Raw genomic sequence first — 11,980 nt, forward strand, 5'->3', positions numbered from 1 at the left:
GTTGTAAATGCAAGCTATTTCAGCTACTGAGTGAGTTAGGTTAATGGGAGTCTGACTTGTATTTACATTTCAATACCATACGAAAATACACACTTGACTAATAATCAACTAATTAAAAAGTTAAGGCACAGTGCTTTTGTAATAGCCCATTAGTGCATACGATAGGATAGGATAAAATACCATATGTGCATAGGATAAAATACCATTTACCCTGGACTCAGAATAATACCAATGATACTAACTATAATAGTGTGCACAAATAACACTTATCAAGAACTTATTATATACCAAGCACTGTGTTGTGGGTTTCAGCTGGATTATCACTGGTCTTCATAACAACTGCATGCTGTGGGTGTCATTTTTAATCCTGATTTGCCAATGACAAACTTGAGGCTTATAGATATTAAATTAAGCAATTTGCTTACCTGGGGGCTCCTTGACACTTTGACCTAAAGTTTGAACCTATGGAGTCTGACTCCATGGGTATGCTCTTACAACTTTGTTGTCCCTCAGAGAGTGTCACCCCCTCCCATTCAGTACCCCAGACAATTAGGACCACCTACCTGCAACTGTGCTGAGTCTGGCTGCCAAGGTGGCAAATTCCAAAGCCTTCTCATAGCCTTCCAGGCTGATCTGCAGCTCTGTCAGCTTGTTGAAAATCCTGAGCTCAGTTCTCACTGCCTTCATCCTCCTTGCTAAGGGAATAGCCCCAGTCTGAGAAGAGAGGCACAAGGAAACTTAGTCTAGCCGAGAATCATTAACACATACCATATTCTAGGAGGTTATATTATATCTTACTGCCAGGGACTGAGGGATGGCAGTGACTGAAGCCCAGGCACTTCCCATGCATGGCTTTTCTCAACTCTCTCTCCTGATCCTTGCTCTTGGTTGCTCTGCCCAGACCTCAGAGGTGGAGGAACTAGAGGTCATCAGGCTACCCTGAAACTGAGAGCAGGAAAGAGAAGACAACTTTCCTCAAGGCCACATGGGAAGTTACTCACCTTCCAGTTATGTACTCACTTAGCACCCACAGTGCTAATCTACGAAGTACATACGTAGAATATGTGCATAGTGTCTGAGAGTCCCCAGGAAACAGTCATTTCTATTATTTTTATTATGAATGTTGGGCAGGTCACTTCATCTCTCTGAGCCTCAGTTTTCTCATCTATAAAATGAGTATGACCATGAGAACCTCAAAAGTCAGAGAAATGTCTTTCATTCACTCCTAGCACAGTGCCTGGCACATATTGCCTGTTTGATGAATATTTGAACAAGCAAATGAGTAAGTATTGGAATAAGTGAAATTTTAGGATCAAATAAGATAACAAAGTTGCCCAAACTTCAGTCTGTAATGAACAATTATGGTTTTTTACATATCTACTTAACATATGGACATTTATTTAATTAATATTATTTCTTAAATTAACTATCGTTTATTTTCTTGCCTCATTCTTTGCAATAATATCTGTGAAATCATGAGTTTGATGAACTGGTATTATACATTTTTAATTTTTAAAATATATTTTAATACATAATAAAACATAGTAAAGCAAAAATGTTCATCCATAGACCAATCATCTCCCACCATGCCATGTATACAGAGACATTCTGGTCAACAAAGATGTGTGCTACAAACTGTAAAGTATCATGCACCTAAAAGTTGTAATTATTACGTTATGTTCTCTCAGGAAGAATACTTTATTTATCAAGCCCAAGAGTGACCGAGTTTATCAGCTCCTTCTTTGAGAGCCTGCTGGACCTAAGACAGGGAGAGCCTGTGGGTACTGAATCAAGAAGGGAAGACAAAGAAATACCATCAAGAGAGGAGAATGGGACCCCGGGCCAAAGTCCAAGTGAACCTGCCTACATTTGTGCCACAGCCTGGCTGGGGATACTGCTGACTATGCAGCCCATGACTCACTCGGTAATACTCCACCGCGCGATGCCTGTGGCGAGTCCCATTGAAGAATACATCACCCGCTTCCTCATAGAGCTTGAGAGCCAAGGAGGGCTCCTCTGACTTCAGGGCTTTCTGGATGGCTGCCTGGGTGGGACAGAGACTGCTGTCAAAGGCGGAGAGAAGCACTTCTGAATGTCCACAGGGCTGGCAAGAAGGGCATTCTGACCATCTAGCTTAACCCTCTGTTAAAGTCCCCTGAACCTTAAAATTGTCTTCCATACTCATAAGGCTGGTAAGAAGCCTTCAAGATTCCCTAGTTCTGCATTTCCCCTTTGATGACATGGAGATGAGATCATTTGATGAGATGATGAGTTTACTTTGACGGCCCTAGAAATGGTTGTCAGCAGCACAAACATCTTGGAATAGTTGAATATTTACTTTAATGTGTTTTAGAGAAAAAAGATTAATAATACATCAATAGATAGCTAGAGAGAAACTTGTATAACACAGGGAGCTCAGCTCAATGTTCTGTGACAACCTAGATAGGTGGGATGGGGGAAGTGGTTGGAGGAAGTCTCAAGAGGGAGGGGATATATGTATTATAGCTGATTCATGAAACCAACACAATATTGTAAAGCAATTATCCTCCAATTAAAAATTTTAAAAATTAAAAAAATAATACATCAAAATCTCTGGTTTTAGATAGCACTGTTTAGTGTAAAAAGTTAAGTTGATTTGAAGTTGAGTCAAAGAAAAATAAATAAACAAATAATGGTACAGAGGTACTGGATATGGCAAAACTATAAACCTGATGTATAAATGACTGAAGTTTGGAAAAAGTGATTTCATCCAACACTTACAGTTTCCAGATGGAGAAACAGGCTCAGAATAAGGAGTTTTCAAGTTTACATCAATAGTTAGTGGCAAACAAATGCTAGTGTCTTTGATCCCATTACCCTTCTCCTGGCCCCTATGATCTCTTTATCTCGAACAAGCTATTTAATTTTGCACCTAAACAAAATGTGATGAAGACATAGAAGAGAAGAATGTACCACACCTGCAGCACAACTACAGTTTCTCAAAGATCCTTAGGTAGAGAATGATTTACCTCAATGGGAATGACTGCAGAGCATCAAGTCAGGTGGCAGTCTAGGGTTAGGGGCACCTGGGACCAATTCTGGTCTGTGAATTACAGGGCCAAGGTCCCTCGGTTATTTTTATTGCATATACAGATACACAAAGATAGAGGCAGTGAGATAAAATCCCGGAGTCAGGAGTTCTGCCACCAGGCAATGAACAACCCCAATATCTCCCTCTGGGCCTTGGTCTCCTGGAGAGAGAAAGACAAGACCGAATTTCCTGTTCTCTGATAATTCTTCCACCTCTAAAATCCCAAGGCAGAATAGAGTCTGAAAGAAAAAACTTTAAGTCATACTGCTGAAGAGCAGTTTTAACCACTTACTAGCTGTATCACTTTAGGTAAGTTACTCAGCCTCACTGAGTATTGTCTGTAAAATGTAGATTTCAATAGAAACTCCTGCAGCATTTGTAATGAGGATGAAACAACACTGTGCATGTGAAGTCTTTAACAAAGTCTCCCATGCAAAGTAAGCCTTCAAACAATGTTATACAATCATTATTAAGACTCAGTGGAAGCAAGTTTGTGTGAGTATAAGTAATAGAGTAAGGGAGTCAGGTAAAGGGGAAGAAAATGAAAAATGGGAAGGAAGTGAAGATTAATAGGCACATTTTTGATAGAGTACACCTTATTATATACCATCATAATGTCAGTATTATGCAGATAGTGATGATGATGATGAAATACCATTTATTAAGCATTTACTAAGTCCCACGTATTTAGTAAATGTTTACGTACATGTGTTTACTATGCAAATGTGATACTTAATATTTACTAAAGACAGTTCCCCTCATGAAGAAACTGAGGCCCAGAGAGCTCAGATAGGTCACACGGTTCACAATCAATAGCCCTGTGATTTGATTCCAGGTCCATCTTTCTTTAAAGCAGAGGTACTTAATCCACACTATGATATAGTACAGATGTTTAAGGTGTGCAAACAAAAAAAAAAAAATCATAAGAAAATAATAATGTTAATACACTGCAAACATCAATCTTCCTTATCTCCCTGAAGTCAAGCTGTGTGTTGAGCTTTAGAAAGATGGATAAAACTGCCAAGACAGATGAGCAAGTCTCCCATCATGTTCTTTGAGAGCTCACACATACATATGGAACTCAGGGACTGGCCCATAGCTGCTTGTTTGTATTCAGCCTACCAGACTGCCCTGGTTTCCATCCTGAGTCGAGGAAGCAGCCCAGAGTTGACTGTTCCTCTAAAAGCTTGACAAGAATATCACCTCTCCCTAGTTCCAGCTCACCACTTTGGAGGGTACAGCTGCCCCCACTCCCATGGTCCAGGCCAGCAGATAAGCTCTGCTGGAGACCTACCTGCAGGTACAGCTCCACCAGTTCATCTTCCTGCATGAGGTAGTGGAGTCGCCCAGCCCCAAGCCAGGCCTCAGCAGCCTTGTCTCTCTCCCCCAGGTCAATGAAGATACGCAGGCTCTCCTTGATGCAGGTGAGGGACCTCCTGAGGGACCTGGGGATGAACATGGACTCATAAGGTATGAGGGCTCAAAGAGACCCAGAGTCATTCAGCACAGGAGGACACTGAAGCTCTGGTGGGGGAACAACATCATTTCAGATCACACAAGGAGATCTGCCTAAACCAACTGTGATCTGGATCTGTCTAAACCAGCTGTGATCTGGAGCTATCTAAACCAGCTGTGATCTGGATCTATCTAAACCAGCTGTGATCTTGTTCCAAACCAGCTGTGATCTGGATCTGCCTAAACCAACTGTGAGACCTTGAGAAAGTACAGAATCTCTCTGTGTCTTGGTTTCCCCATCCGCAAAGTGGGGATATAATTGTACCTGACTGAGAGGATGGTTATGAGAATTAAATGAGATAAGAGTGTTTAGAACAGTGCCTACCATAGAGTAGGCACTTGATAAACGTTTAAATGTTAGTTATCATTTTTATGATTACTGGCCCATGATCCAACCACCTTTCCATGACACTATACCATTTTTCATAAGAACCTAACACAGTGGATGACAAATGCATACTTATTGAGTAAATGTACAAAAGAATGACCATAGTGGTAACTGTAAATCATTAGAAAGATTTTGATGTTTGCATAATAAGAAAAATCAAAAAAGGGGGAAAGTTTTGGTGTTTAACAGACTACTCTTCAGTTATTTGGAAATTGTTCATGTAGAAAACTCTTCCCCTCACATCAGGGATTAATGAAGAAATGAGGCGTAGGTAATACAGTGTTGCACAGGCTCAGAATTCCAGAACAAGAAGGAACACTGGGCATCACCAACTTCAGCAGTAATTAGAATCATCTAGAAACTCTTTAAACATGCATCCACAGGCAAAGTCATCACCCCAATGTGTTGACATACCATGCTAGCCTGGTACACTCTAGCTCAGGCAGCAGCATTTTGTCAAAGCTCCTTATCAGCTACTATTGTGACTCTATTGTGCAACTTGGGTTGAGACTCTCTCCTTATTTCAAAGGGAAAACAGGCCCAGAGATGGGAAGTGACTTGTACAAGACTGCACACCACACTGGGGGACAATCAAAGGCCAGAACTCCATTCTCCTGAGTCTCAGCCCAGGACTCATCCCACAATACCCATATTCTTCATAGTGTGATTCATGACTCACCTGTACCAACATTACCTGGGGAGCTTATTAAAAACAGACTCCCAGAGATCTCTCAGACTGACTGAATCAGAATCATCACAGTAGCAAGCCAGGAATCTGAATTTCTAAGATACACCCAGATTATACTACTGTGCACTGAAGTTTGGGAAACACCAAACCATGCAAATCCTTCTAGGAACACTGACCATTTCAACTAAGTCTGTAAACAGTTAGAAGGTCCTTTTCAAACATGGTTCTATCTCATGATAGGCAACCCAGGCCCCAGGCCCCCTTGTGCACAGTGATGGAAATAAGCATTATTTGTGACTAATAAGGCCCTAATTCATCTTGGCAATGAGGTGGCTATTAGTCTTCAGAGAAACTGCCAGACATTTGGCCCTTGTAAGTCCCGAGAAGAACTCTAGTTTTCTGCTGCCCTGCTTCTGATATGACATTTACTGACATCAAGGATGGGCAGTGGCCACTCTCTGTCAAGAATCAGAATGTCAGACTTACTGCTGAGACTGTGCTGTGAGCCAAGAAGCTGCATGCAATGCTGAGATGGTCATCAACCTCCCTGGCCTGGTAACCACAGGTCTCCTTCACTATAGGAAGCCCTGACCTTTTCTCACCCACTCTGTACCCCTTAAATGCCAAGCAGGGATAACAGGTTCTACAGGCCTGGCCTCCACTGCTCCCCCTACTCCTACTGTAACAATTAATGAAGACAGGACCCATACATCTCATACTGGGAGATTCTTGGGATATGGTTATTTTCTCCAAACCCCCAGGGAGCAAGATGTGGGTTATCACAGAGAAATCAACTCACGAGAAGGCATTTTGATCTTAGAATTTTTCTCTCTGAGCTCACTATGACTGTGAAAGAGAGGAGGTCAGCCTTCCTCAAAAAATACTCCAAGGGGGAAGGCAGGACTTAGAGAGACCCAGATGCTCACATAACTCTACCAACACTCTATGTGCATGGATTTTCCAAAGACCACTGCTTCCACCAAGACTTATACCTGCTTCATGACTCCAGGATAAGACAAGCACCTTATGGTCTAAAGTTTGGAAGTGGTCTCCAGCTTCCTTGGTTCTTTCCTACCACCACTCACCACCTCATGTATTTACATCTACCAGACAAGATGAGTCACTAGCTTGGCCTGGAATGTCCCAGCATGCCAATCCTTCCAGTCAACACCTTCAGGTTCTAGGTGTGGCTCAGCTCCCAATCAAAGAAGTAAGGAGAACAGCTGGTGGAATATTATGAATTCAGTCTTGATCCCAAGTCTCATGAATTCCTGGCCAGCTACGCCCAGGCCCTGCCATAGTATCCCCTCTCCTCTTAAACCCTCAATTTTCTCTTTTTCTCACTTTTTTCTGCCCCCAAAATTCAATCTCTGTGGCTGAATCCTTGTTTCTTCCTTCCTGTGTGGATATCAGCCATGAGTCTGTGGTGAGGTGACCTCAGTACACTTGCATTCTCAGACTTCCTCCAACCAACCCCTACTGGGGTTTTCCAGATCCCTGCCCTGCCTGGATGAATGTTGGACCGCTGGCCAGAGCCCAGCCTCTACTAATTGGTCTCATCCAATTTCCATAATAAGAACTGCCACTCACCAGGGGCTGACCCTGGGCCAGGTGTTGGGATACAAATTTTCAGTACACATCCTCTCATTTAATCCTCAAGAAATCCCCAGCCATGAAAGTTCTTAGCTCATTTTGCAAATAAAGAAACCCAGGGGTCTTTTAAAACACTTGTCCATGTTTGCATTCCTCATTTCTAAAGCTTTATGTGTAGCTCTCTGCTGTTTTGTCTTTAATAACAGCAATGACAGTAATTGTTACTTATGATTTATTGAGACCTTAGCATGCACTAGGGGCTTGACACACATTTAATTTAATCATCACAACAGCACTAAGAACAGTATTATTATCATATTCATTTGCAAATGGGAAAAATAAGGCTTTGAAGGGTAGGCAATAAAGACCAGGGAATAAACTCTGTTTAAACAAGGATCTAACCCTGAGAATCAAACTCCAGATCCCCCCCCACAGACCCTCGAACGGTGCTCAATTTCTGGCTCAGAGATCAACTTGTGGAAAGGCTTTTGTTTCTTTTGTCACTTTAACAACTTCAAAATTGTGAAGGACATAAGCAACCTCAAACCTTGAACAAAGTGCCCCCATTGGAAAAAGATGGATGGTGATGTGTATCCTAGGCTTGTGATAAAAGGAGAATATGTCAGCAAGTGCAATTCTTTCCTTGTTTATGATTCCAAAAATGTTAGGGATTAATCATATTAGCTATACTGAAAACCAAACATTGAAGCATTTTTTTTCAGTTCCACAGGAGTAAGATGCACAAGAATAAGAATAAAAGCCATGAAAAATGACTTCTAGGCATCTAGGCATTGTATTACATGCAAAGAATCATTATTTTGCAAAGGCCTGTTGCACACAAGGCATTTCTTTCTGAAAAATAATATGCACATCCTTTGTGTCTCTTAGCACCATTTATGTGATACTTGCAGTGAGTATGTGTATAATATCTACTTCCTGAACTAGATGATAAGCACTGTCAGCTTTTAACATAGGGTCTGGGCCATAGTACATGTTCAGCAAGAATACTTGCTGAATTGATCAATTGTCGAATTGATCCAATAGAGCCATAAAGTTCTCAAGGAACTCACCTGGTTCAGCTCTAGAGCTGAGTCTACAGACAGTCTAACGTCTATATTGTGTCACCTTGAGACAGAAGACAAGACCCCTAATGACCTTTCTCATTGAGAGAGTGAAAGACTTCATCAAACTAGATTCTGTAGTCACCACCATGAAAGCAAAGAAAGCAAGACTCAAAAGATATACTGAACAAAGGGACAGCAAAGTGTCTCAAGACAAAATTCTGAAGGCTGAGCCAAAGTTTTCATCATCTACTGCCTTCCCTTCCTACTTACCATCATTGAACACTAGAGAAAACCTTTCAAATAGGAGGAATGTAAATGAGCAGAAAAGCAGTATGGGTAGTGATAATCAGTCACTCTTTCTTCCTCATAAGGTCATCCTGAGAGTGCATGTTCGTTGGTAATCAGTGCATGCTCACCGAATGTCTTCTGTTACTATTATGACCACCATTTTCAATATGGATGCTGACTGTGCCAGTCCAGAGGCCCACCGAAACCCCCTGCACTCCCATCTAACCTCCATATCCCTCCCCGGGAGATAGGCTATAGTCTTCTCTCTCTTTTAGTACCTATACCCAGAGAAACATCAAACTCAGTCTGTTAAATCTACAGAATGTTTTTCAAATGTGTCCTCCCCTTTCCATTGCTACAGTTAGACCCTTGGGCCCAAACAGTCTTCTCTTACCCTTCTCCAGTTTTCAAAATCTTTCTTATCCCTCAAGGGCATCTTTAAATGCTCTCACCTTCATGAAGTGTTCCCTGACAATCCACCAACCCTTAGCTGAAAGTGTTGTTTCCTCTCCCTGCAAACCTGCCCCGGCAGATGCCTGCCATCTCGCCCATGAACACTTCCTGCCTTTGCCTGATACGGCTTTGAGCTTTGTAAGAATGGAAATCCCATGGGGAGAATTTAGTTGAAAAAATGTATCCATTACATCAAAACCCACTTAATAAATTCTTCCTAGAAATCAGTGCCAGGAACAAATTTGCTCCAACAGATACATTTGTTTAAATTTTTTTTATCAGACAGTGGGAACCTCATACGGTTTTTCCCTTTTTACCTCAGCTACCAGGAAGCTTAGAGCTAAATTACAGTAACCACCTCCAGGTGCATGGAAACACTTGTTTATCTATTTCTGTTAGCTGGTCTTTGTTCTATTCTTTTTCACAAAGGCTTTGCAGGAATAGTTGATTTATACATGCTAAATAAATATAGCATTATAGCACGTTCTCCTTGACAACTGAGCATCCTAAAAAGGGGTAAACATCTTATGCCCACACAAATATGTATGTCTCTCTGTTCTATGCTAGACACCAGGTCTGCCCACTTGGAGTTTACAGTCACTACATCAAGACCTTCTGAAGCTACTGCAGAGTCTTTAAAAATTCCCACAAGTTTAGGTCTCTGATCAAGAAGGCCCATAACTTCAAAAATCTGCCTCCAAAACTCAGGACTCTTTGGAGGCAACAGGAATTCTTAACTAGCAGGGCCATTACCAGTGTCAGCATAGCATAGCTGGCTTGTCCTAGACTTAACATTTTAGAACTAGAAGGCACCTTATTCAATTTAACCTTATAAATGGGGCAACCAAGAGGAGAAATTACTTATTTAAGGACACGATATAAGCTCATGGCAGGCTCAGGTTTCCTGACTCCTAACCCAGTTTCAGTCACTTCTCTCACTGCTCTGTGGCCTGTGACTTCCAGACACTCCTTGGAGCAACTCCAGCTCCACACCTTCCCTTCTCTCTATCATTCCCAACACTTAAGAAATCCAGTGGTCCTTCATACTGTCTTAAGAAAGGCCTCTGCACTTTGTTGACAGCATCCAGGGCTTTTTCTCTGGCTTTTACCTTAGAATTTCAGTGGTTTTTAACAACTGGAGGCAGGATGAAGGCTGTGAGCACAGGATGGCAGTTGGGTAGGTGATTAATCACTGCACAGCAATCTGAGATTGAAGTTGCACACAGGGAGGGGTGGCAATAAACCTGACACATGTTTGCCACCCATACTCCAGTCCCTTAAAAGTCAACTTTCCCAAAGCCCATTCTCACTATGTGTTACCATGACTATACGACTATCTTATCTCTAAGGTTAATTTAAGCCTACCTTCTGGACCTGCTCCCAAACTATACAGATTCTTAAGGTGTTCTGAACAGAAATAGAGTGGGGCTGGGGCCAGCCTTCCTGGCCCCTCACAGGCTGCAATGATCCAAAACTCCATTCCTGGGACTAAAGACAATGGGATATTTGGAGGATAGCTGATTCTTGTGAGAGAGGGAAGAGGGAGAGGGAGACAGAATGGGAGAAAGAAAGACAAAGAAATATTTCATTATCTGATCATTAGTGGTCTGATTTATCAGGTGCCCAAGGTTACCACATTGCCTAGAAAAGCAAAAATTATCATTTAAATGGCTTTTCCTCAATTACTTCTCTTTGCTCAACCCTAGCAATCATCTCTTCCCTATGTTAGAAGTCATTCATAATTATGAATACAATGAGACAATGCTAATCTATTGCAAAGTGAAGTTAAATATAAACCATGCAGAGTTTAATGGAATCAATTAAAGGCTTGTTAGAGAGCAGAGCTGCAGGCCATGCCACTGGCAAATGAGGATCAGGCAGATCTGATCAGTGAAGAGACAGAAAGAAAAATCAGCAAGAGATGGCAGGATAGTTCACTTGAGAATAATTTAAATATCAAAGAGTGAAAAAAAAAAAAGCCTTTGGATAAAACAGTTACATTTTGGGATATTTTTGAAAAATGAGCCTTTCTAAGAGAGTCCCGAAAAGTCAATCACAAAACACTTCCTTTGTTTAGTCTACGACTTAGTGCACAGTTGCAATTATAACCTTAGCTTATTAACTAAAAAGTGAAAATAAACTTAGTTTCATCATTTCCAGTTTCATTTTAAAGGTAAGTTACCAATGAAAATTTTTTACTGTGAAATTTTACACCCCTGCTTTCTGTGCATTTATTTACTTTGTGTCCTTTCTCTAATACCAACTGTCCTCAGGTAATGAAGACCTTCTGAGGGTTCCATGGTCCTCAGTATAATCATTGCCACGTCCCTCAGCCACGTCCATTTGATGGATTGTTATAGAAACACACAGGTAATTACTTGTAACACAGCCAACATGATCGAACCTTATCAGGCACTTTCCAAGTGTCCCGTGTGCATTAACTGGTGAGGAAGCGGAGGCATGGGCAAGTATAAAAATTGCCCAAAGTCACACAGCTAATAAGTGATGGGTGGCACTGAGTTTACAATGTGTGGTGGCTGCAAAGACCACGTTCTTTTCCATGATGCCATAAACACATCATGTACATTTGGACTTAATTTTGTGAGGGAAAGTATACTGATTCTCCTTAAGGAAGAAAAGATGTTTCTAGGAGAGTCCTTGAGCCTGTACTCACCTGGATGTATTTAGGTTCCGATAGAGCTGTCCAAGGGACTCCAGCAGCCTCCCCTCCATCTCCCGGTCTCTGAGTTGCTGAGCCAGTGTCAGCCAGTGCTCATGGTAGGTGATACATGCCTCAGGGTTTGGGGACACAGAGCTGTAGAAATGGCAGAGGGATTTGGTGACCTGAAGCTGACCTGAACATAAAGCAGGAACATGGATGAGATGACTGCAGATAGGACAAAGGAAAAAAACGTCCTCTA

At 41.7% G+C, this 11,980-nt stretch overlaps 1 protein-coding gene across 9 annotated transcripts in view; it reads right to left on the reverse strand.

Moving 5' to 3' along the window:
- The window catches only part of SH3TC2 (SH3 domain and tetratricopeptide repeats 2), a 364,632-nt gene that overhangs the window by 309,918 nt on the left and 42,734 nt on the right, over window positions 1-11,980 (reverse strand). For 7 of the 9 annotated variants that reach the window (XR_014055497.1, XR_014055496.1, XR_014055498.1 and 4 more), the window contains exons 12-15: window positions 11,734-11,914; window positions 4,365-4,515; window positions 1,922-2,044; window positions 564-714 (exon numbers count right to left, since the gene is read on the reverse strand). Coding sequence is in view for 4 of the 9 variants with exons in the window: in XM_081495665.1 (XP_081351791.1) it covers window positions 564-714; window positions 1,922-2,044; window positions 4,365-4,515; window positions 11,734-11,914 (606 nt within the window). In the remaining 5 variants the exon portion in view is untranslated. The remainder of the gene's footprint in view (window positions 1-563; window positions 715-1,921; window positions 2,045-4,364; window positions 4,516-11,733; window positions 11,915-11,980) is intronic. The other 2 variants (XR_014055499.1, XM_081495668.1) reach the window with 1 other exon arrangement.

The sequence above is a fragment of the Giraffa tippelskirchi genome, chromosome 6 (assembly GCF_054371585.1).
Source record: "Giraffa tippelskirchi isolate mGirTip1 chromosome 6, T2T-mGirTip1v1.2.pri, whole genome shotgun sequence".
NCBI classification, from domain to species: Eukaryota; Metazoa; Chordata; class Mammalia; order Artiodactyla; family Giraffidae; genus Giraffa; species Giraffa tippelskirchi.